Source organism: Palaemon carinicauda, chromosome 7 (assembly GCF_036898095.1).
Source record: "Palaemon carinicauda isolate YSFRI2023 chromosome 7, ASM3689809v2, whole genome shotgun sequence".
NCBI lineage: Eukaryota > Metazoa > Arthropoda > Malacostraca > Decapoda > Palaemonidae > Palaemon > Palaemon carinicauda.
This window is the reverse complement of record NC_090731.1, coordinates 159,335,246-159,359,058: the sequence shown is the minus strand read 5'-3', so window position 1 is coordinate 159,359,058 and position 23,813 is coordinate 159,335,246. Positions and strand designations below refer to the sequence as shown.

Sequence of the window (23,813 nt, the reverse complement as noted above, 5' to 3'; positions counted from 1 at the left end):
AACCAAGAGACTTCCGCTTTATTGTTCCCCTGTTCCAGACCCTGCAGCGGTTCATGTGGATGCTTTTCTTCTGAACTGGTCCCATCTCGACCTGTACGCATTCCCTCCGTTCAAGATAATAAACAAAGTTCTGCAGAAATTCGTCTCGCACGAAGGGACACGGCTGACGCTGGTTGCTCCCCTTTGGCCTGCAAGAGAATGGTACACAGAGGTACTGCAATGGCTAGTCGACTTCCCCAGGACTCTACCTCTAAGAGTGGACCTTCTACGTCAACCACACGTAGACAGGTTGCACCCAAACCTCCACGCTCTTCGGCTGACTGCCTTCAGACTGTCGAAAGATTCGCTAGAGCTAGAGGCTTTTCGAAGGAGGCAGCCAGTGCGATTGCCAGAGCTAGAAGAGTTTCCACTCGTAGAGTCTACCAGTCTAAATGGGAGGTCTTCCGAAGCTGGTGTAGAGCCAATTCAATATCCTCTACCAATACCTCTGTGATCCAAATAGCTGACTTCCTTCTACATCTTAGGAATGAGAGATCCCTTTCTACACCTACGATTAAAGGATATAGGAGCATGTTGGCCTCAGTTCTCCGTCACAGAGGTTTGGACCTGTCTTCCAACAAGGACCTTCAAGACATTCTCAAGTCTTTTGAGACGTCTAAAGAACGTCGTCTTTCCACTCCAGGCTGGAATCTAGACGTAGTCTTAAGGTTCCTTATGACATCTAGGTTCGAACCTCTCCAGTCAGCTTCCTTCAAGGATCTTACCCTCAAGACTGCTTTTCTCGTTTGCCTTGCAACAGCTAAGAGAGTCAGTGAGGTTCATGCCTTCAGCAAGAACATTGGTTTTACAACCGAATCTGCAACATGTTCTTTTCAGCTTGGATTCCTAGCAAAGAACGAACTTCCTTCACGTCCTTGGCCTAGATCGTTCGAAATACCTAGCCTCTCCAACATGGTAGGTAACGAACTAGAGAGAGTTCTTTGCCCTGTCAGAGCTCTCAAATATTATCTGAAGAGGTCTAAACCTATTCGAGGACAGTCAGAAGCTTTATGGTGTGCCATCAAGAAACCCTCGAGACCCATGTCCAAGAATGAGCTTTCGTACTATATAAGGCTTCTGATCAGAGAAGCACATTCTCACCTAAAGGAGGAAGACCTTGCATTGCTGAAGGTAAGGACCCACGAAGTAAGAGCTGTAGCTACTTCGTTGGCCTTTAATAAAAACCGTTCTCTGCAGAGCATAATGGATGCAACCTATTGGAGGAGCAAGTCAGTGTTTGCATCATTTTATCTGAAAGATGTCCAGTCTCTTTACGAGAACTGCTACACCCTGGGACCATTCGTAGCAGCGAGTGCAGTAGTAGGTGAGGGCTCAGCCACTACATTCCCTTAATCCCATAACCTTTTTTAACCTTTCTCTTGAATACTTTTATTGTTGTTTTTTATGGTTGTTACGGTAGGCTAAGAAGCCTTCCGCATCCTTGGATTTGGCGGGTGGTCTATTCATTCTTGAGAAGCGCCTGGGTTAAAGGTTTGGTAGAGGTCCTTTAGTAGGGGTTGCAACCCCGTGTACTTTGGCACCTTTGGGTTGATTCAGCCTCCAAGAGGAACGCTGCGCTCAGTAAGGAAGACGAACTTTAAATAAAGAGGCAGAGTAACGGTTCTATTCGACTTCCTTACCAGGTACTTATTATTTCATTGTTATTTGAGATAACTGTTATATGAAATATGGGATACTTAGCTATCCTTTAATCTTGTACACTGGTTTTCACCCACCTCCCTGGGTGTGAATCAGCTACATGATTATCGGGTAAGTTTAATATTGAAAAATGTTATTTTTATTAATAAAATAAATTTTTGAATATACTTACCCGATAATCATGATTTAATCGACCCTCCCTTTCCTCCCCAGAGAGAACCAGTGGACCGAGGAATAATTGAGGAGGTGTCAACAACAAATGATTGAGTACCTGGCCACAGGTGGCGCTGGTAAGTACACCCCCTTCTAGTATTGTGATAGCTGGCGTATCCCTCCATAGAATTCTGTCGGGCAACGGAGTTGACAGCTACATGATTATCGGGTAAGTATATTCAAAAATTTATTTTATTAATAAAAATAACATTTTTTTTTAACCCCGTGATAAAAGAGTGCATAGCTTTACCATGTCACCTATGCTGAAATCCAATATTGATTGGCCAAATTAGTAAACCTAGAAAAATGCCTACTTATTGGTATAAACTTTTGTCTCTACATGCAGTTGCCTTATATTCCTAAACCCATTTTTTGCCAAGAAGTAGAGTAGCCTAGTGCAGTGTGTGGTAGAAGTTAGGGGAAAAGTCAAAGTATTATGCTTGGCCAAGGTACAGTAATGTGAAATACACAGTTTAAAGAGGTAGATTTGTACTTCAACAATTTTTAAAAATCTGAAAACTGTAGGTGTACGTGAATAAGTTCCTCTGCAAATATATTTAGAGCAATTAACTTATAAATGTTAGAATGACCTGATTTTATGGAGATGTGAGGAAATATGACTCGATGTTTCATCAATGTGTAAATTACGTAATGTGTTCCATAAGCATAATTCACCCACTGTCAGCAACTTACCATAGAAAAGGAGAATAATGTATGAAATTGTCATTTTGTTAAATTTAATGAAAGATAGTCTTTCCAAGTTTCATGTATAATGAGGATTTTTTTTTTCAATAGTGGAATTTGGATTGTTAGTAAGCTACAGTACAGTATGTTTAAGTATAATTGGAGACCTGAGTACTATAAATTTTATTCGTTTTCTGTTATTTTTAGAATCATGAAGTTCACAATTGGAGATGAGGTACTTTCTTGAAAATGTATAATAAATAATGAGAGTTTTTCCATTGTACATATACTAGACACTGTACTGTAGCATGTTGAATTCAATAATAATTTTACCGTCCATTTGGGATTTTTAGGTTGAATACCGTTTTAGGAATATATATAACCTTAATAGTTCCACTTATGCAGGAGCTGCCAGCCCTTGATGCCCACCTTTCAAAATTCAGCTATGTTGGAGGATACCAGCCATCAAAGCTAGATACAACTGTTTTAGCTTCAGGACATGTTCCTTCCAGTCCTCCTAGTTCACTCCCTAACTTGAGACGGTGGGCAAAGCATATGGCATCTTTCTCTTCAAGTGAATGCAATGCATTCCTCTCATTATCAACCGAATATAAGGTGTGAATTTAAACTGGGTTTCTTGGGTACAGAGGTCAGTTACCATGTTGCAATTTATTGTCAAAAATAATCGTAATGGGTACGGTTTTAGTAAATTGTTTGGTTAATAATTATCTGGAGATTTTGAGTATCATGGATATGCACTCTTTCCATTTGTTAATTTGTAAAACTACCGCTTGTATGTGATTTAATGGATACTGTATTAGAATATAGAAGAGTCAGGTAGTATACAGAGTGACAGGCATAGTTTTAGATTGTTCAAATTTTTACTTCAGAATTTTTTGTTTAATATATACTGTATAGCCAAGAGGTTTGATAAAAGTTACTTGTTCCGTAACTGGAATACAAACCACGCTATTTAATAGGGGTATTACTTTTGGCGTACCTGAAATGACGAGCCATTAATTTTTAACGAGGGTTAACTACCCATCCCGTTAGTTAGCAGGGGTAGGGGAGAGTAGCTTGCTACCGCTCCCCCTCACACACCTGTGATTGAGCTCACTTTGCTTTCGGCCCGGATGGTGAACGGACGTTGCCGCTCTTCATCCTAGCCAAATATTGGCAGTCATTATTGACTTTTGCTTTTTCTTTTTCTCTTAGTGTGTGTGTGTGAAGTTGACTTTTGCGACCATGCACATCTGCCCTGGACTCTGGCTGCCCTTGTGGGACATTTATGTCGGCGGTGGAAACTGATCTTCACGCCCTTTGTCCTTTATGCAGAGGTCAACGGTGTTAGTGTGTAAATAAGTGTTATGAGTGTAGGGAGTGGTTTTCCTCCCAGTGGGAGAGGTTTGTGTGACTGCTGAAGAAGAAGTCCTAGCGGGATATTTCTCCTTCGAAGGTTCCTTTGACGGAAAAAAATCCCAAGGCCTCTTCTTCCGTCTCCCGACCCCCTCCGAAGCTCCTACTCGTTCGGTCTCTTACGAGAGACCAGCAAGTAGTAGCATAGACCAAGTTAATGTTGGCCAACCCCGGTTCTCGAGAGATGATGTTGCTTCCCCTAGCGAAGCAGCCCCACCTCTCCCCCTTGGTGAGGCCTTGTCACTAACCCCTCTGTGACAGATTTGGGCTTACGGGTCCGTCTTCCAAGGAAGCTTTGCTACAGTTCATCCGCATGGGTGCTTCTGTTAACCAATCATCGTCGCCGTCAGAGGTAGATCCTCTGAACCTTGTCGACGTTATTGTGTCTCATGCGTTATCATCCAAGTTCTCTGCCCCTCCAGACTCTCCAGCGGTTGCTGCCGACTTAGTTTCCCCCGTTCCTGAACATCCTTCGAGGGGGAAACTAAGTTCAATGTCTGTCTCTCCTGCAAGTGTTTCTCACCCTGGGGGGAGTTCACTTATAGAGACTTCTCTTCGGAGGACTGCTGCGGCGTACGGTCAGCTTGCTGATCCAACGGTCCTCAGAGGGCGCATCCGTCAGAAGGCACGCCCTCCACTTCGCCTTAGAAGTCTCCCTTCACCAGCGGTGAAGAGGCGCCTCTTTGATTCATCGTCGTTGCAGCCGTCCCCTGCAGAGGAGCTGCTGCTGTATTCTGACCTACATTCATCAATCGTCACTGCTCCTGCAACTAGTCTTGTGACTTCGGTCCTGGACCTCTCTGTTGATCGTTTGCAATCCCCTTCTGCGGATGGTCGCCCTTACAAAGGGCACGTTGACCATCCACCCTCCAGACCTGCCTACCTGCCATCACCGATCCTGTTACTGGTAGAGCATATTGTAGCTCTACCAAAGTGCGCAGCTCGCCAACCGATAGGACTTCGTCACTCTCCAGCGCTTCGGCGTGCCCCTTCACCTGCTCTCCCTCATAGAAGGCAGCAAATTCATGCGCCTGTACGCCAACGTTCTCTTGTGCACCCCGCACCTATGTTCACCTGTGCTCACACGCCCAGGGTCGCCCACGCGCTTGCACTTTCCTGCGCACCCACAATCTCCTACGTGCCAGCGCCCACCTGCGCGCTAACACACTCCTGCGCCCCAGCCCATGCACCAATTATCTCCCACACGCCAGCACTCACCTGCGCATCAACGAATGCCTGCACGCCATTATTCTCCGGCGCACAAACACACTGTAGGTGAGACAGCAAGCACATTGCAGCATTCACTTGTGCGCTGGGGCAATCATAGGCATTCACGCTCTCCTGCGTGCCAAATCTCTCCCACACGCACGCACAGAGACGTGCACGTGCTACCACACTCCCGCGCGCCAACTTTCACCTGCACACACGCGCCAATACTCCCCCGTGCTCGTGCCAACATTCTCCCGCGTGCGCGCGCACCACCGGGCACAGGCGCAGTATCTTCACCCGGCAAGGTCACCATCGCCTCATTCCCCTCCCCGCAAACGCATTCCAGTGCTCCCTGCAGGAGAAGGGAAACATGCTCAAGCAGAGGGGTTCAGGATCTCTAAACTGCCTTCTAAGGGGGACCCACCTATTACGGTGATTCCTCGTAGGGAACCTTCGGTCCCTTTCCCTTCAGGGTATCTGTCTGACAGTGCATCAGTCAGTCAGCAGCCTTGGTTCAGTGCCTTAGTCAGAGCTGTAACAAGCATTCAAGCCCGTCTTGTTCGACCGCTCATCAAAGCAACCTGTAGCTCTGGACTCAAGACACAGAACCATGGCTTCCTCTACCCCTTTGAAGAGGAAAAGAGGAGTTTCCGATGCGGTCGCTTCCCCTGGGTTGAAGCTAACTCCGTGCAGACCATCAAGGCTAGTCCCTCCAGTTTCTCCCCAGGGATACTCTCCCTGTCCTATGAAGACTATCCGTCACCAAGGGAATAGCGTGAGGAGAGAGAGACTTCCATTGCACCATTGGAGGAAACCTCCCTTCATGCGGAGTTCCCCTCAATCTGAGACCAGGAGGGACATGACACTCAAGCCTTCGATGTTGGAATCTTACCGCCTTCCTCGGAAGGAGTCCAAAGACTCCAAGACTCTGCCTAAAGTCCTCCACCTGGGCTAGAACGGAGACAACCAGCCACTCAAGGAATGTCTGCGACTCACCCCAAGAAGAGCTCTTGGGGATAGAATGAGACTTTGCTGCGAGTCCAACATCAGGAGGAGACCAACACAAGAATCAGAACATGCATTCTGGCAGGTTCTGACTCAAGTGAGGGTTCTCAATGGGTTTTCCGACCCAGAGATACCCCCTCGAGAGGACAAACCTGATCTTTGGCACTCAGAAACCCTCAAAGACCAGTGCAGCCCTGCCCTGGTCTCAAGGGTTGAAGAGTACCAAGGACAAGATCACCCAACAGCTCTCCAAGTTTGTCTCCTCCAACTGTGCCAGCTCTACGAACAAGCTCCTCCCGCCTCCTCGCGTACAGCAAAGGAGGTACTTTGAGATCCTGGAGGAATCCAGTTCAGCTCTTCCGCTTCACCATTCTCTGGAAGAGCTAACCAGGGAAGTCCCTTTTGAGAGATTCTCCAGTCGGCAGGTCTCGCTCTCGGCGGCGAAAGTCCTTAACCAGGAAAAGGTCACTAAGTATGCGATGCAAGCTACTTCGTGGCTGGACATCTGGTTAAGGACCTTAGGTATCCTAGTACGATTCGAGGATTTTTCCAAGGAGCGTACCAGGAAGGGAATGGAGACCTTTTTACTCTCAGGCACTCGCACGATCAAGTTTCTTATCTTGAAACGTTGAGATACAGTGTCCGAGAGGTTCCACCAACAGGTCCCAAGCGTCGAGATAAATAGGCTCAGGCATTCCTCCCTAGAGGGGGCCCATCTGTTTGAGCTAAGGATGTGGAACTTGCTGCTGAGAGGTGGAGGAAGTCTCATCGAGACACTGTCCTCCATGGGCCTTTAACAACTAAGCCCTATAAACCTTGAGCACCTCAGCAGTCCCATCCAACCAAGACCGTAACGACCAAACCAGCAGCGAAGACAGAGGTGTCTAATAAGCCCAAAGAGTCCTCCAGGGGAGGAAAGAATCCTAGAACGAGCAGCCGAGGCCGCAAAAGCTAGGATAGGCACTCCCCCTGTGTTTCCACCAGTGGGGGAATGCCTACAAAGTTGCTCAGACAGGTGGAAGCAACTCGGGGCCGATTCCTGGACAATCTCTGCGATCCGTCTAGGATATTGCGTCACGTTCATAACATCTCTACCTCCCCTGACCAGGAATCCAGTGTCATTAGACTCCCTTGCCATGGGATCGGCAAGGGGGCAGGCCCTTCGGGCAGAAGTCCAGACCCTGTTGAAGAAGGGGGCTCTCCAAGAGGGCCTCGACGGGTCCCCAGGCTTCTTCAGTCGACACTTTCTTGTAAGAAAGGCGTCTGGAGGCTGGAGACCAGTCAACGACCTCTCAGCCCTGAACAAGTTTGTCAAACAAACTCCGTTCAGCATGGAGACGGCAGATACGGTCAGACTAGCAGTAAGACCTCAGGACTTCATGTGTACACTGGACCTAAAGGACGCGTACTTCCAGATCCCAGTCCATCCGTCTTCCAGGAAGTACTTGAGATTCAGCCTAGACAGCAAGACCTACCAGTTCAAGGTGCTGTGCTTCGGTATTTCCACAGCACCCCAAGTTTTCACCAGAGCGTTTGCCCTTGTGTCATCTTGGGCACACAGGATTGGCATCCGTCTCCTCCATTATCTGGACAACTTGCTAATCCTAGCAGACTCGGTTTCAACCCTTCTTCAACACCGAGACAAACTTCTGAGACTTTGCCATGATCTGGGGATCATGGTAAATTTCGAGAAGTCTTTTCTGCCTCCTACACAGAGACTGTTATACTTAGGCATAATCATAGACACCAATCTCCACAAAGCCTTCCCATCAGATGACAGGATAACAAGGGTGAGAAAGGTCGCAAGACCCTTTCAAAGACGAGAAGAACTTCCAGTCCAAGCATGGTTACGTCTCTTCGGTCACCTTTCATCGCTGGCCCGTCTAGTTCCCAATGGTCGCCTCAGGATGAGATCCCTCCAGTGGCAACTCAAGTCCCGGTGGAATTAAACTTGTGATTCCCCAGACATCCGGATCCCCATGGGATCAACGGAACTGAGACCTCCAGTGGTGGGTGACAGACGAGAACCTGCAAAAGGGAGTGGATCTTCTCGTCCTCTCCCGGATTTGACGCTTCAAAAAAAGGGTGGGGGGTGCCCACGTACTGCACCACATGACTTCAGGCCTCTGGTCAGAGTCAGAAAAGTACCTCCACATAAATCTCCTGGAGATGAAGGCTGTCTTTCTGGCCCTTCAACAGTTCCTGGCGGGCCACTCAGTGGTGGTTATGAGCGACAACACCACAGTAGTGGCTTACATCAACAAGCAAGGAGGTACTTTTTCGCATCATGTATCCCATCTATCAGTAGAGATACTGAGATGGGCCAAAATCCACTCGATACCACTATCGGCATGCTTCATTCCGGGCAAAAGAAATATGCTCGCCGACAACCTGAGCAGAGCATCTCGGATAGTGAGTACCGAGTGGTCTTTGGATCATCTAGTAGCCAACAAAGTACTGACTTTGTGGGGTTTGCCGACTATGGACCTCTTCGCAACGGCCCTGAACTTCAGGCTCCTGTATTGTTCCCCAGTCCCAGACCTCAAGGCTTTTTGGCAAGATGCTTTCCAACAACGGTGGGACAACATCGACGTTTACGCCTTTCCCCCGTTTTTTCTGATGAGGAGGGTACTCAACAAGACCAGAACATCGGTCAATCTTTCAATGACCCTCATAGCTCCGCTATGGCATCACGCAGAATGGTTCCCGGACCTTCTGCACCTCCTAACGGAGCCCCGAAGAGAACTCCCTCCACGACACAATCTACTCAAACAACCACACGCCAACATATTCCACAAAGCCGTAGCGTTCACGCCTGGAGACTATCCAGTGTCTCCTCTCTCAGAGAGGATTTTCGCAACAAGTTGCAACTAGGATGTCTGGATTCCTGCGTAAGTCATCAGCAGCAGTCTACCAGGCAAAGTGGGAAGTCTTCTGTGGTCGGTGTCGTGGAAGGGGTATCTCCACTCGATGCCAATTTTCCAGCAATAGCGGAGTTCCTCGTGTATTTGCGTGAAGAACTGCGCCTGTCAGTCTCGGCAGTAAAAGGCTATCGCTCAGCCTCAAGCCTCGCCTTCAGACTGAAAGGAATGGTCATTTCTTCATCGCTAGAACTTTCCCTACTCATGCGGAGTTAAGAACTTACCTACCCCCAATCAGAAGTAAGACCTTCCCCATGGAACGTGGTTCGAGTTTTCAGGTCTCTTAAGAGACCCCCCTATGAACCATTATGCTAGGCAACCGATTGCCACCTGACTTGGAAGACGGTGTTCCTGCTAGCTTTGGCTTCGGCCAAGCGAGTCAGTGAACTTCATGGTCTCTCATACGACATCGCCCATTCAAGGGGATGGGTAGAGGTAACGTTCAGCTTCTATCCTGAGTTTATTGCTAAGCCTCAGAACCCAGGAGTAACGGATCCACGATTCTACTTCTTCCGGATTTCTAGTCTCCGTACTGTAACATGACCCAGACCATCTCTTACCATGCCCAGTTAGGAGTTTGAGGCTGTATCTTGAGAACAGTCGCAGACCGTCCTCGTGTGCCTGCACTATTCGTCAGCATAGGAAGGACCAAGAGGAGGGTCACCAAGAATACTGTCTCAGTGTGGATTCGCAAGGTCATAGACCATGCACTGAATCCAGACCCTCCTCCTTTAGGTCGCCCCAGAGTTCATGATGTCAGGGACGTAGCTACGTCCATGGCATTCAAGAGAAACTTCTCAGTGACGCAGGTTCTTCAAGCTGGGGTGTGGAATCGTCAGACCACATTCACATCCCGCTACCTGCAAGACGTGACCCACAGGAGACTCAATACATTCTCTATCGGTCCTTTGGTGGCTGCACAACAGTTAGTGTAAAACCTCAAGCTCCTTATTGGACAAGTAGCAGAAGATTGAGGGCATTGTTACCCGGTTTTAGTCTGCGTAAATGAAAAGGTTTGACTGTCCCTTATTCTTTTCTTCATTCTCCCCTCTTTTGGGGAAAGCAGCATCCTTGGTTCTCTGCATAGCTGACCTCAAACCACTGTAGGTAAACCATGCTCCCTTGTGTACCTAGAATTAAGACTAACTCCTAGTTACACAGTTTTTCCTTCTAAAGAACTCGGAATAACTTTTACATACCTCAGGTTTGTATTACAGTTACGGAACAAATGACAAATTCGTAGATAATTTGTATTTTTCATAATACAAACCTTAGCTATTTAAGCAAACTTACCTGCCAGCTGTATCCCCCTTGAAGTCCTACCTCCAAGCAAAGTGAGCTCAATCACAGGTGTTTGAGGGGGGGGGGGGGGTAGCAAGCTACCCTCCCCTACCCCCACTAACTAGCGGTATGGGTAGTTAACCCTCGTTAAAAATTAATGGCTCATCATTTCAGCTACGCCGAAAGTAATACCCCTATTAAATAGCTAAGGTTTGTATAGTTAGGAAAAATACAATTTTCAATATTTAACTTAGCCGGTGATTATAATAGCTGCAACTCTGTTGCTCGACAGAAAACTCTAAGGTAAAATTCGCCAGCGATCGCTATACAGGTTGCGGGTGTGCCCAACAGCGCCATCTGTCGTCCAGATACCCAGTACTCAATGTAAACAAAGAACTCAATTTTCTCTCTGTCGTGCTCCCGACAAGACGTGCTTATTCGCTGTTGCTAAACTGGATTTGTTTTCACAACTAATTGGTGAAGTACACTATTCTAGTTTTGAGCTTTCGCTATGCAGGTGTTTTATCTTCATCTTAAATCTTGAACTCGTTTTGGATAGATTTAATTATGGTGATAAAGAGAGTATGGACTTTCTTTCACTTTTAAATGGCCGACCCTTCCCTTAGCGGAAGTGTGTTTAGGCTTTTAGTAATTATATCACGTTGTAGATTTTCCTCTATATATTTATATCTCTCCGCCTTTATTAGGCCTCTTCGATTAACTTTCCATTTATTATAAACATATAAAAATAATTTTAATGTTTTGTTTATATAGACCTTTCCTGAGAGTAGGCGGTCCTAACTTGGAAACCGAAGTTAATCAACGTTGAGCCCTTTATATCGTAATTAGCTTTTAAAGAGCTAAGGATTTAAAACTTTTTAAATGTAATATTTTATGAAAGAATTTCTTTGATAGTCTTCGTACTGTTTTCAAAGATGAACTAACGTTTAGTTTATTTATGCTACGCAGTTGTTGACGTTCAGGACGTTCAACATGCGCTCTATCGTTACGATAGAGAGAGAGTGTATCACGGTTTCACGTTGCAGTAAGAGTAAATCGATTCTGACGTTTTGTTCATTCTTTCTTAGCTTAAATGTTTTAAATTCTATTTTAAAGGAACTTTTTATTTGAAAAACCTTTCAGTTTTTTCCTTTAGTCAAATAACATGTTTTTTTTTGACGAAATATAATTGGGCTCTTCTCTTAGGTGCGAAATCAAGAGAGAAAGAGAGAGAGAGATAGAGACGGAGGGAGAGAGAGGAGAGAAAACGTTCCGTTCAAGCGGGTAACGTTGTTCTCGTGTTACTCTCGTCCCTAGTCGCTGTACGGGGAGGAAGGATAAAACGTTTTAGTTTTTTATTCTCGTCCCCAGGCTATGTGCGGTGAGAGATTGAAAACGTAGTTATATGAACTAGTGTTTAGTCTCTTTCCCAGCCACTGATTTTTTCTTTATCTTTAAATATGTTTTCTGTTTTTTGCTGGTATTAATGAGCTTGCATTATACGACTGATTTCGCAATTACTACCTTTTAATGAAGGGTAGAATTGCATGTTTCAGGTAGAAATCAGTAAAAATTTCAGTGAAATAAGTGCAAAACAGAAAATCGAAGTGATAAAGTGATATGCGCAAAGTGTTACAGTGTTGCGTCCGAGGGTTCGTCTGTTCGTGCCTGTCGTTCACCTAGTCCGGGACCTCTTACATGCTCCCAAGCCCAGGGGAGAAGTAATGTCAAACGACTTATGGGTTCGAGAGGCCTTGACCAACGAACAGACGTTTTCCCTCTATGGTATCGGGTGTATCTTACCAAGATCTCCCCTACCATAAGACGAGAGAGACGTTGTTTCTCCTCGTCATCCGAAAGCTTTTCGCATAAGAAACCTGTCACAAGGTTTCGAAGCCCTTAAGCGAAAGTCAGTCCTTTCAGGACAGGTCCAGCGTCCTGGTTACAACCATTATGACAGCTCTGACCCTATGCAGTCATCGGATAACTGCTCGCCGCCTAACAAAAGCGTAACACAGACTCCGAGAGTCTTTTTTTGTAGGCAAAGTGTTGCGGTCACAGACGTTACCCTCGTCTCTTACCACAACCATTTCCGTTGATCCTTAATGGGTTGTATGGCAAGACATGCAGTATATGCTTGCCTCCCTTATGGAAGACTATTCTGCCGATTAGTCCGTTGAGTCTAGCCGTTTATCTCATCGATATCCTGGCTTTCAGCCAACCTAACGTTCCTTTGTGCTTACTGTTGACGTTGGCGTAGCTTAGTCACGTCAGTCAGGTTGTTTAGAACCACACTCGATGCGGTCTCGTGTGGTTTTTCAGCCGCATTTGGACGTTAGGCCACTTGCTGAGGCTCCTGTTGACGTTCAAGACGTTCACTAACAATCGGAGTTGACTTGTTTTGACGCTGTGCGTCAACCTCCGCATTCTAGAGTTGTTTTGACTGCTCAGTCTAGGCAGTCAAAGCAGTCTCGAGTGGACGCTGTGCGTCCTCACGCACCTGTTGTGGTTGACAGTTCAGTTGTTGACAGTTCACAGACTGTCAAGCAGTTACATGACGTTGCGTTCTGGTCCGCTACTAATGCACCAGTGAGTGTGGACTCTGCTTGTAAAGCATTGCCACCACGGTAGGTCTCTCCCTTGCTTGAGACTCAGCTTTTATCGGACAAGGTTCCTGTAGATGAGGAAGTTGCTGTTCCCCCTCCTACTGATATTCCCTTGAGGACTCTGTCAGATGGAGAGGAGCCTAAAGCTGCTTAGCCTCCTATGGACTTTAATTAAATCATGATGATTTTTTTAAGGATCTTTGTCCGGATCTTTTTGTAACTGCTGCTCCTCGTTCGCCTAAACGTCAGAGCTTACACTAGGCCTAGCTACTTCGAAGCCGTTGTTTTTAAGCTAGTGCTCTCTCGCTCTCCTAGAGAGCTTTACGTTGGCTAGGCGACTGGTTTTTCACCAGGAGGAGTTTGGGGGATACAGCCTTTGCTTTCCCTTCTTTTAAACTGGTTTATAGAGCGAGAGTCTGATATGACACGAGAGAAGTTCTCGGCTTGGGAGTTCATGCCTCTGCCCAGATAGACTTCTCAATTCTCGTAGACTCTCCCTGGCGCCTGGCCAGGAGACGCTCCAAGTTGTTTACAGGTCAACTTCACAGCTGTTTTCGAGCCTTTGAAGTTTTGCTGTACAATTATGTCACGCATAACAAGGCTTTCAGGGATGGTAAACGGTACCGCCTCAGTCGCTAACCCCGTCTGTTGCCACACCTGCTCCCGTAGACCCTAAATGGGCTTTGCTGCAAGACATGCAGTCCAAGCTTGCGTCCTTGATAGAGGACTTTAATGCGGAGAAGGTTGCTACCGAACCTTCTGGCCAACAACCTTCCAACCGGTCGGTTGTGCGCCCTGTTGACGCTGAGGTAACCTACTCGCGTCTGCCAGTTGAGGTGGTTCCTCCACCGATGCGACCCAGTGTGGGTTGCCAGCCGCACGTTGACGTTAAGCGACGCTCGGAGGTGGTTGTTGACGTTCAGGACGTTCAACAACCAGCAGAGGTGACTTGTTTTGACGCAGTGCGTCAACCTCAGCAACCCGGTAGGGTGTTGACTGCACAACCCAGACGGTCTAGACAGTCTCGGGTTGACGCTGTGCTTCCTCGCGCACCCATGGTTGTTGACAGTTCACAGACTGTGCAGCAGTTCCATGATATTGCGTCCGGCTCCGTCACGCATCCACCAGTGCGACCGGACTCGGCGAGCCAGACGTTGCCCACTCCGTTGCCGTTTCCTCATCAGTTTTCGGATGAGGAACCCTCTGATGAGGACGTTGCTGAACAACAAGACGATCAGCCCCCAGAATAGATCAAGCCCTGCTATCCATCCAGAAGATGCTGAAGAAGGAACGCTGCTCAGTCAGGCTGTGGATGAGTCTGGTAGGGACGCTGTCATCCGTGGAACAATTTGTGTCACTAGGAAGACTACACCTCCGTCCTCTTCAATACCATCTAGCTTTTCACTGGAAAAAGGACAAGACGCTAGAAGCGGTCTCGATCCCGGTTTCCGAAAAGATAAAGTCTTGTCTGACTTGGTGGAAGTACAATATCAACCTAAGAGAGGGTCTTCCCCTGGCTGTTCAGACTCCCAACCACGTTCTCTTCTCAGACGCATCGGACGTGGGCTGGGGCGCGACACTAGACGGTCGGGAATGCTCAGGACTGTGGAACTCGAGTCAGAGGAGCATGCATATCAACTGCAAGGAGCTGTTGGCAGTACATCTGGCCTTGAAAAGCTTCAAGTCTCTCCTTCGAGGCAAAGTGGTGGAAGTTAACTCGGACATCACCACGGCCTTGGCGTACATCTCCAAACAAGGAGGTACCCACTCACTGACGTTGTACGAGATCACAAGGGACCTGCTCATCTGGTCAAAAGGTCAAGACATCTCCCTAGTAACGAGGTTCATGAGGTTCATCCAAGGCGACTTGAACGTCATAGCAGATTGTCTCAGTCGGAAAGGGCAAGTAATTCCAACCGAATGGACCCTCCACAAGGATGTGGGCAAGAGACTTTGGGCCACTTGGGGTAAAACCATCCATAGATCTCTTTGCAACCTCGCTGACCAAGAGGCTTCCAATCTATTGCTCTCCAGTCCCGGACCCAGCAGCAATACATATAGATGCTTTCCTCCTAGATTGGTCACATCTGGAGCTCTACGCATTCCCACCGTTCAAGATTGTCAACAAGGTACTGCAGAAGTTCGCCTCTCACGAAGGGACAAGGTTGACGTTAGTTGCTTCCCTCTGGCCCGCGAGAGAATGGTTCACCGAGATACTTCGATGGTTAGAAGACGTTCCCAGTAGTCTTCCTCTAAGGGTAGACCTTCTACGTCAGCCACACGTAAAGAAGGTACTCCAAAGCCTCCACGCTCTTCGTCTGACTGCCTTCAGACTATCGAAAGACTCTCGAGAGCTAGAGGCTTTTCGAAGGAAGCAGCCAGTGCGATTGCTAGAGCAAGGAGAGCTTCTTCCATTAGAGTCTACCAATCGAAGTGGGAAGTCTTCCGAGACTGGTGCAAGTCAGTTTCTGTATCCTCGACCAGTACCTCTGTAGCTCAAATAGCTGTTTTTCTCTTATACCTGAGAAAAGGACGATCCCTTTCAGCTCCCACTATCAAGGGCTACAGAAGCATGTTGGCATCGGTCTTCCGGCATAGAGGCTTAGATCTTTCCAAACATAAAGATCTGCAAGACCTCCTTAAGTCTTTTGAGACCACCAAGGAGCGTCGTTTGGCTACCCCTGGATGGAATTTAGACGTGGTACTAAGATTCTTCATATCAGACAGGTTGGAGCCGTTACAATCAGCCTCCCTGAAAGATCTCACTCTTAAGACTCTTTTCCTGGTATGCTTATCCTCGGCTAAAAGAGTCAGTGAGATTCATGCCTTCAGCAAGAACATAGGATTTTCGTCAGAAAAAGCCACTTGTTCGCTACAACTTGGTTTTCTAGCCAAAAATGAGCTGCCTTCTCGGCCTTGGCCTAAATCTTTCGATATCCCCAGCTTATCGGAGATCGTAGGCAATGAACTAGAAAGAGTCTTATGCCCTGTTAAGAGCTCTTAAGTTCTATTTAAAGCGTACTAAACCTTTACAAGGCCAATCTGAAGCTTTATGGTGTTCAGTTAAGAAACCATCCTTGCCTTTGTCAAAGAATGCTTGGTCAGACTTTATCAGATTGTTAATACGAGAAGCTCATTCACATCTGAGTGAGGAAGACCGAACTTTGCTTAAGGTGAAGACGCACGAAGTTAGAGCTGTAACAACTTCCGTGGCCTTTGAGCAAAATATATCTCTGCAAAGTATAATGGACGCAACCTATTGGAGAAGCAAGTCAGTGTTCGCGTCATTTTACTTGAAAGATGTCCAGTCTCTTTACAAGAACTGCTACACACTGGGACCATTTGTAGCAGCGAGTGCAGTAGTGGGTGAGGGCTCAACCACTGCAATTCCCTAATTCCATAACCTTTTTAATCTTTCTCTTGAAATGTTTTTATTGTTGTTTTTGGGTTGTCCGGAAGGCTAAGAAGCCTTTCGCATCCTGGTTGATTTGGCGGGTGGTCAAAGTCATTTCTTGAGAAGCGCCTAGATTAGGGGTTTTGATGAGGTCCTGTTGTATGGGTTGCAACCCTTGATACTTCAGATCCTAGGGGTCGATCAGCATCCTAAGAGGATCGCGAGGCTCCGTAAGGAAGACGTACTTAAAAAGGCAGAGTAATTGTTCAAGTCGACTTCCTTACCAGGTACCTATTTATTTTGTTTTTGTTATTTTGATAACTTCTAAAATGAAATAAAAATTCTTAGCTCATAATAATGTAAACATTTTGCTGGTCTCTACCCACCCCCCTGGGTGTGAATCAGCTATTATAATCACCGGCTAAGTTAAATATTGAAAAATGTTATTTTTATAATAAAATAAATTTTTGAATATACTGTACTTACCCGGTGATTATAAATTAAAGGACCCTCCCTTCCTCCCCAATAGAGACGCAGTGGGACGAGGAGAAAATTGAGTTCTTTGTTTACATTGAGTACTGGGTATCTGGACGACAGATGGCGCTGTTGGGCACACCCGCAACCTGTGTAGCGATCGCTGGCGAATTTTACCTTAGAGTTTTCTGTCGAGCAACAGAGTTGCAGCTATTATAATCACCGGGTAAGTATATTCAAAAATTTATTTTATTATAAATATAACATATTATCTACGAATTTGTCATATTATACTTGAGAGGATTAGAAAGAGGCACGGATGATCAAGGAAGCTTAATTCTCTGGGTTATGTGAACATTGCATAATGTTTCTGTGTACTAAATGCTTTAGGTTCTGTAATTTTTTTTTGCCAAGTTAATACAATAACTTACAATGAAAACTAAAAAAAAGACAGTGTTTGAGACAAAAGAAGTAATATAAAGTGCTGTTTGCAAGTGGTGCACTGTGCTGTACAAAGCTTACGTAGTTGGTGTACAACAGGAAATGCTGTTAGTTTCATCCAGAAAAAGGTTGTAATGAACACCCCTGCTCTGTCTGGCCTGATCTTGCCATCTAAGTTACAATAATAGTTTTCATTTCATGCTCAATCCAAGGATCAAACATTTATTTTTTTTATTACTGTACTGTATAAGAGAACATTACTGTACTCATTCAGTATACTCAATTAATCATAAGTTTCCTGAAAGGCCATTGAGGCTGGGCTGACAAAAGTGATTAAAATTGAGAACGAAAGGGTCAGTTTAGCGAGAGACATCTGTCAAGGCTTTTGATAGTCGAGGGCCAGTGGGATGTTATAATAGTATAGTAGGGCCTATTGACATACTGAAGTGCCATGTCGGGGACGTTGTCAGTCGGTCGCCTCCACCTCTCCATGTCTCTAGTCATTTGTATTACTTGATTTGGTGTATAATTACCCAATAAGCCCAACACAATACTGTCCATGTACCTTGTCATCTGCCTTCTTCTCGATCTCCTCCCCTCTATCCTCCCAGTTAGACATAAATTGCTCTATTTTCTCTCCTTATGAGATGTCCAACAAAACTCGGTTGTCTCCTTATTTCTTTTACCATTGCTTTCTGCACTCCAAGTCTTGCTATTGCCTCCTCGTTTGGTCCCTCCCTAGATATTCTGAACATCGTCCCCTAAAACCACATCTCTGATGCATTCATCTTGTTTCTCAACTCTCTCATTATTGACTAGCTCTCTGACCGATACATAAGGGTGGACCACACATATGTTCTTAAAGCTCTAACAATAACAATTAACATAAAGCAATTAATTGAATATTCTGAAAGATTGAGGTCCTTTAATCCATTGCTTACAACAGTGAGAGTCCTTTTGCTCTTGAGTTCTTTGATGGAGCTGTAGATAGAAACAAAGGTTTAAGAGGAAGAAGTATCTGGTGCATCATCACTTGACTAGCCATGACCGGAGGACCTGGGTTAAAGGTGTCCAGATATTTCATCAGGTCCTACAGATAAGATTGGGCAAAGATGGATTTCTGCCTCCCATTCCTGACATGAGAATAGCTGATATTTTGATTATGTGTTTGAAGAACACTGATTGGGAATTTTCAATATTAAACTTACCCGATAATCATGTAGCTGTCAACTCCGTTGCCCGACAGAATTCTATGGAGGGATACGCCAGCTATCACAATACTAGAAGGGGGTGTATTTACCAGCGCCACCTGTGGCCAGGTACTCAAGTACTTCTTGTTGACACCTCCTCAATTATTCCTCTGTCGTGCTTCCGGCAAGACGTTCTGGGATACGCTTATGTTCTTGGAGTATTTTCACGACTTTGGTGAAGTATTTCTCTTTGATTTCGGCTGTCGCTTTACTGGAAAACTTCTATATTAGCTTAGTTAGCTTTTGGAATTAATTTGATTAATTTTGGTGACGAGAGAGTATGAACTCTCGTTCACCTTTCAATGGCCGACCCTTCCCTTAGACGGAAGTGTTGGTGTCTAAGAGAGTATAGACTCTCTTTCTTAATTTTGCTTAACAAAGTTATAGATTTATTTTATATCTCTCCGCCTCTTATAGGCCTCTTCGATTAACTTCCTTTTATTATAAACTCATTAAAATTAATTTTTTTATTTGTTTATATTCGACCTTCCTAATAGTAGGCGGTCTTTTACCGAAGTTAATAAACTTTGAGCCCGTCATTTCGGTTTTACCTGTTAACATATTATGCTATTTCCGCCACAGAGTTTGAAAGATTTTCTTTGACAGTCTCGTACTGTTTTCAAAGCTGAACTAACGTTTTGTTTTGTCTCTGCAGTTGTTGACGTTCAGAACGTTCAACTTGCACTCTATCGTTACGATAGAGAAAGAATGTTCACGGTTTCACGTTGCAGTAAGAGTAACCGTGTCTAGCGTTTTGTTCATTCTTTCTTAACTTAATGGTTTTGATCCTAATAAAGGAACTTTTCAGTTTTGTTCCTTTAACAATAATATGTTTTAACGATATATATGTTTGGGCTCTTCTCTCAGGTTCTAAGTCAAGAGAGAGAGAGAGAGAGAGAGAGAGAGATAGAGACGGAGGGAGAAAGAGGATAAACGTTTCATTCAAGCCTGCCAGGCGTACGAGTAACGTCATTATCGATTTTTGCTCTTCTCCCTAGTCTCTTTAGGGGAAGAAACTAAACGTTTCTAGAGTGATCTAGTGTTTAGTCTCTTTCCAACCACTGATTTATCTTTCATTAGATTTTTCTGTTACATTGTAATTCTGTTTTCGCAATTACTAACTTTGAGAAAGGATAGAATTGCGTTTTTCAGGTACAAACCACTTAAGTTTCGAGTTCAGTGAAATAAGTGCAAACAGAAATCAAAGTGATAAGTGATTAGTGCGTGAGGGTACTTTTGTGCGCGCCAGTCGTCCTCCCAGTCCGGGACCTCTTGCAAGCTCCCAAGCCCAGGGGAGAAGCAATGTCGAAGGGCATAAGGGTTCAGCAGGCCTTGATCGGCGCACAGAAGTATTCTCGGTGGTTGTGGGCGTGTCTTACCGAGACCGTCACTCCCACCCGCAGACGATTGAGCCCTTATTTTGCTCGTCTGCAGAAGAGATTAGGGGAGAAAATAAAGGCAGAGTAACGCTGGTCTCAGGTCTCAAGACTTCTTAAACGTTAAGTCCAGACCTATGCCAGACGTACGAAGTTAAAGTTCACAACCCGAATGCAGTCGTTGGGTTAGCTCTGACTCTCCTAAGTCATCAGTTGATTACACTCCGACTAAGAGGAGTAAGGTTCTGCCACAACAGATCTCTGCTGTTAAGGCTTTACCTCAGCAGAACTTAGTGTCTGCCGACCCCAAGTTAACTCTACTGCAGTCCATACAGTCACAACTTTCGGTCTTGATGCGTGAGTGTCGGGCTGAGAGTGTTGCACCGCCTGCACTCCCTCCACCTGTTCTCGCTGCACCTGTGCTCGCCCAGCCTGCACCTGCTCCGCCTGTGCTCGCCCAGCCTGCACCTGCTCCGCCTGGTCGCAGCACCATCTGCCAGGCGTACGATGTTGTGAACTCTACTACAGTCCATGCAAGCACAGCTTTCGGACTTGATGAGTGAGTGTCGGGCTGAGAGTGTTGCTCCACCGCCTCCGCCTACACTCCCTCCTCCTACACTCGCTCCGCCTGATCACAGTACCATCTGCCAGGCGTATGATGTTGTGGACTCTACTACAGTCCATGCAAGCACAGCTTTCGGACTTGATGCGTGAGTGTCGTGCTGAGAGTGTTGCACCTCCTGCACCTGTGGTGCACCAACCTCCTGCACCCGTTCAGCCTGTGCTGCACCCGCCTGCACCGGTGGTGCACCAACCTCCTGCACCCGTTCAGCCTGTGCTGCACCCGCCTGCACCGGTGGTGCACCAACCTCCTGCACCGGTGGTGCACCAACCTCCTGCACCCGTTCAGCCTATGCTGCACCCGCCTGCACCGGTGGTGCACCAACCTCCTGCACCCGTTCAGCCTGTGCTGCACCCGCCTGCACTCGCTGCACCCAGTCGCAGCTCCATCTGCCAGGCGTACGATGTTGAACCACTTTCGGAGTTTGCTGTTCACAGTGTTGTTCAGCCTCAGCCTTCTTTAAGGCAACCCTTGCTTTGGGATCAGGAGAGTTACACTCTTCCTCCTCCTCCCCTTGCTGCTCCTCCAGTGGTGCAACTCTCGGTTGGGGTACAACAACCTCTCCCCTCCGTGAGTCTGTCTGCTCAACCAGCGCTGCACCGAGTTCAACCCTCATCTAGGCAAGCTCATCTACACCATGCACTTGCGCCTCAGGAGCCTCAGCTTGCTAGAACTTTACCTTGTTCTGCGCAGCCTCAACCTTCTCATGCTCCACTCATCTCTCAGGAACAGGAACGGACTACTCCGCCTCCGTCCTCCGCTTAGCTGGTACAATCCTTGGGTGCAACTCTTGCTAGGAGTCAACCTCCTTCACCCTTGCACCTGCCTTCTGCTCCGTCTGTTGTTCAGCCTATGCAGTCTGAACCTCAGGTTTTCCCTCAAGTTGAGGAAACCTCTGTTGTTGTTCCAGCTCGTTCTGACTCTGCTGTTCAGCATACCATGGTTTAAACCCCATGCAAGCATGCATTAAGCACTCTAGCACTGGTCATGGAATTTCTGAGAAATGTTAAACGCCATGCACACGCTCTGCTTTCCTTTCAGCAGGCTCTGCTTACAGCAGGCTCTACTTCCTACATGCTCAGCATTCAGCATGCTCTGCATTCAGCATGCTCTGCATACAACATGCTCTGCATACAGCATGCTCTGCATTCAGCATGCTCTGCATACAGCATACTCTGCATACATCATGCTCTGCATACCTTACCGCATGCTTCTCAACACATCTTGGGTTGTTGCCAACTCACTAGACTGTCAAGCAGTTTCATAACGTTGCCTTCTAGTCTGCTGCTTTGCACCAGTGAACCCTCACTCAGAGAACTTAGCTTTTCTAGGATAAGGTCCCTGTAGATGAGAAAGTTCTTTTCTCCCTCCTTCTGATATTCCCTTGAGGACTCTGTCATTTGGAGGGAGCCTTTAGCTGCATAACCTCTTATGGACTTTTATTTAAGCATAACATGCTTACAGGGAAGGTAATGGTTCCACTTCAGCCGCTAATCCCGTCTGTTACCACACCTGCTCCCATAGACCTTGAGCTGTGTTGCATGACATGCAGTCCAAGCTTAGTCCTTGTTAGAGGATTTTTTGTTTACGGAGTCAATGTGTCACGGGGAAGACGTTCAACAACCAACAGAAGGGACTTGTTGTGACGCAGTGGGCAACCTCAGCAACCCGTTAAGGAGTTGTCTGTACGACCCAGACAGTCTAGACAGATTCGGGTTGTCACTGTACTTCCTCGCTTGCCCATGATTGACAGTTTACAGACTGTGCAGCAGTATCATGATCTTGTGTCCGGCTCCGTCAGACGACTGGCTTTTAAGAGCTCCCTCAAGTCGTCGCTGTCTGGAGATTTTCAAATGGACTATGGATCTGACCAAGGAACTGGGCCTCCTGGTCAATTTTGAGGAGTCTCAGCTCGTTCCATCCCAGACCATTGTCTCCTTGGGTATGGATCTTCAGAGTCGAGCTTTTCGGACTTGTCCGTCGGCCCCAAGGATCTTCCAAGCCCTAGAATGCATCCAGAGCATGCTGAGAAGGAACCGATGCTTAGTCAGGCAGTGGATGAGTCTAACAGGGACACTTTCATCGCTGGCCCTGTTCATCGAGTTAGGGAGACTCCACCTCCGCCCCCTTCAGTATCATCTAGCTGCTCACTGGATAAAGGACATGACGCTAGAGACGGGCTCAGTTCCTGTTTCCGAAGAGATGAGGTCTACTCTAACGTGGTGGAAGAACAGCATTCTTCTCAAGGAAGGTCTACCATTGGCTGTTCAGTCCTCCGACCACCGTCTCTTCTCGGACGCATCGGACACGGGCTGGGGTGCGACACTGGACGGACAGGAATGCTCGGGAACATGGAATCAGGAGCAAAGGACACTTCACATCTATTGCAAGGAGTTGTTGGCAGTTCATTTGGCCTTGATAAACTTCAAGTCCCTCCAGCTTAACAAGGTGGTGGAGGTGAACTCCGACTACACCACAGCCTTGGCTTACATCTCCAAGCAGGGAGGGACTCATTCGAGGAAGTTGTTCGAGATCGCAAGGGACCTCCTCATTTGGTCAAAAGATCGAAAGCTCACGCTGGTAACGAGGCTCATTCAGGGCGATATGAATGTCATGGCAGATCGCCTCAGCCGGAAGGGTCAGGTCTTCCCCACAGAGTGGACCCTTCACAAGAATGTTTGCAGCAGACTTTGGGCCCTGTGGGATCAGCCAACCATAGATCTATTCGCTACCTCGATGACCAAGAGGCTCCTCTTGTATTGTTCTCCGATTCCAGACCCAGCAGCAGTTCGCGTGGATGCCTTTCTGCTGGATTGGTCCCATCTCAACCTGTATGCATTCCCGCCGTTCAAGATTGTCAACAGGGTACTTCAGAAGTTCGCCTCTCACAAAGGGACACGGCTGACGTTGGTTGCTCCCCTCTGGCCCGCGAGAGAATGTTTCACTGAGGTACTGCAATGGCTGGTCGACGTTCCCAGGACTCTTCCTCCTAGAGTGGACCTTCTGCGTCAACCTCACGTAAAGAAGGTACTCCCAACCTCCACGCTCTTCGTCTGACTGCCTTCAGACTATCGAAAGACTCTCAAGAGCTAGAGGCTTTTCGAAGGAGGCAGCCAGAGCGATTGCCAGAGCAAGGACGACATCCACTCTCAGAGTCTATCAGTCTTTATGGGAAGTCTTCCGAAGCTGGTGCAAGGCCAATGCAGTTTTCCTCAACCAGTAC

The 23,813-nt window shown here is 46.8% G+C and overlaps 1 protein-coding gene across 3 annotated transcripts in view; it reads left to right on the top strand.

The window, feature by feature from the left end:
* The window catches only part of HisRS (histidine--tRNA ligase), a 67,776-nt gene that overhangs the window by 7,004 nt on the left and 36,959 nt on the right, over nt 1-23,813 (top strand). The window contains exon 2 of one of the 3 annotated variants that reach the window (XM_068377049.1): nt 3,001-3,210. The exons of the other annotated variants lie outside the window; for them this stretch is intronic. Coding sequence (XP_068233150.1) covers nt 3,001-3,210 — 210 coding nt within the window. The remainder of the gene's footprint in view (nt 1-3,000; nt 3,211-23,813) is intronic. 3 annotated transcript variants of the gene reach the window in all.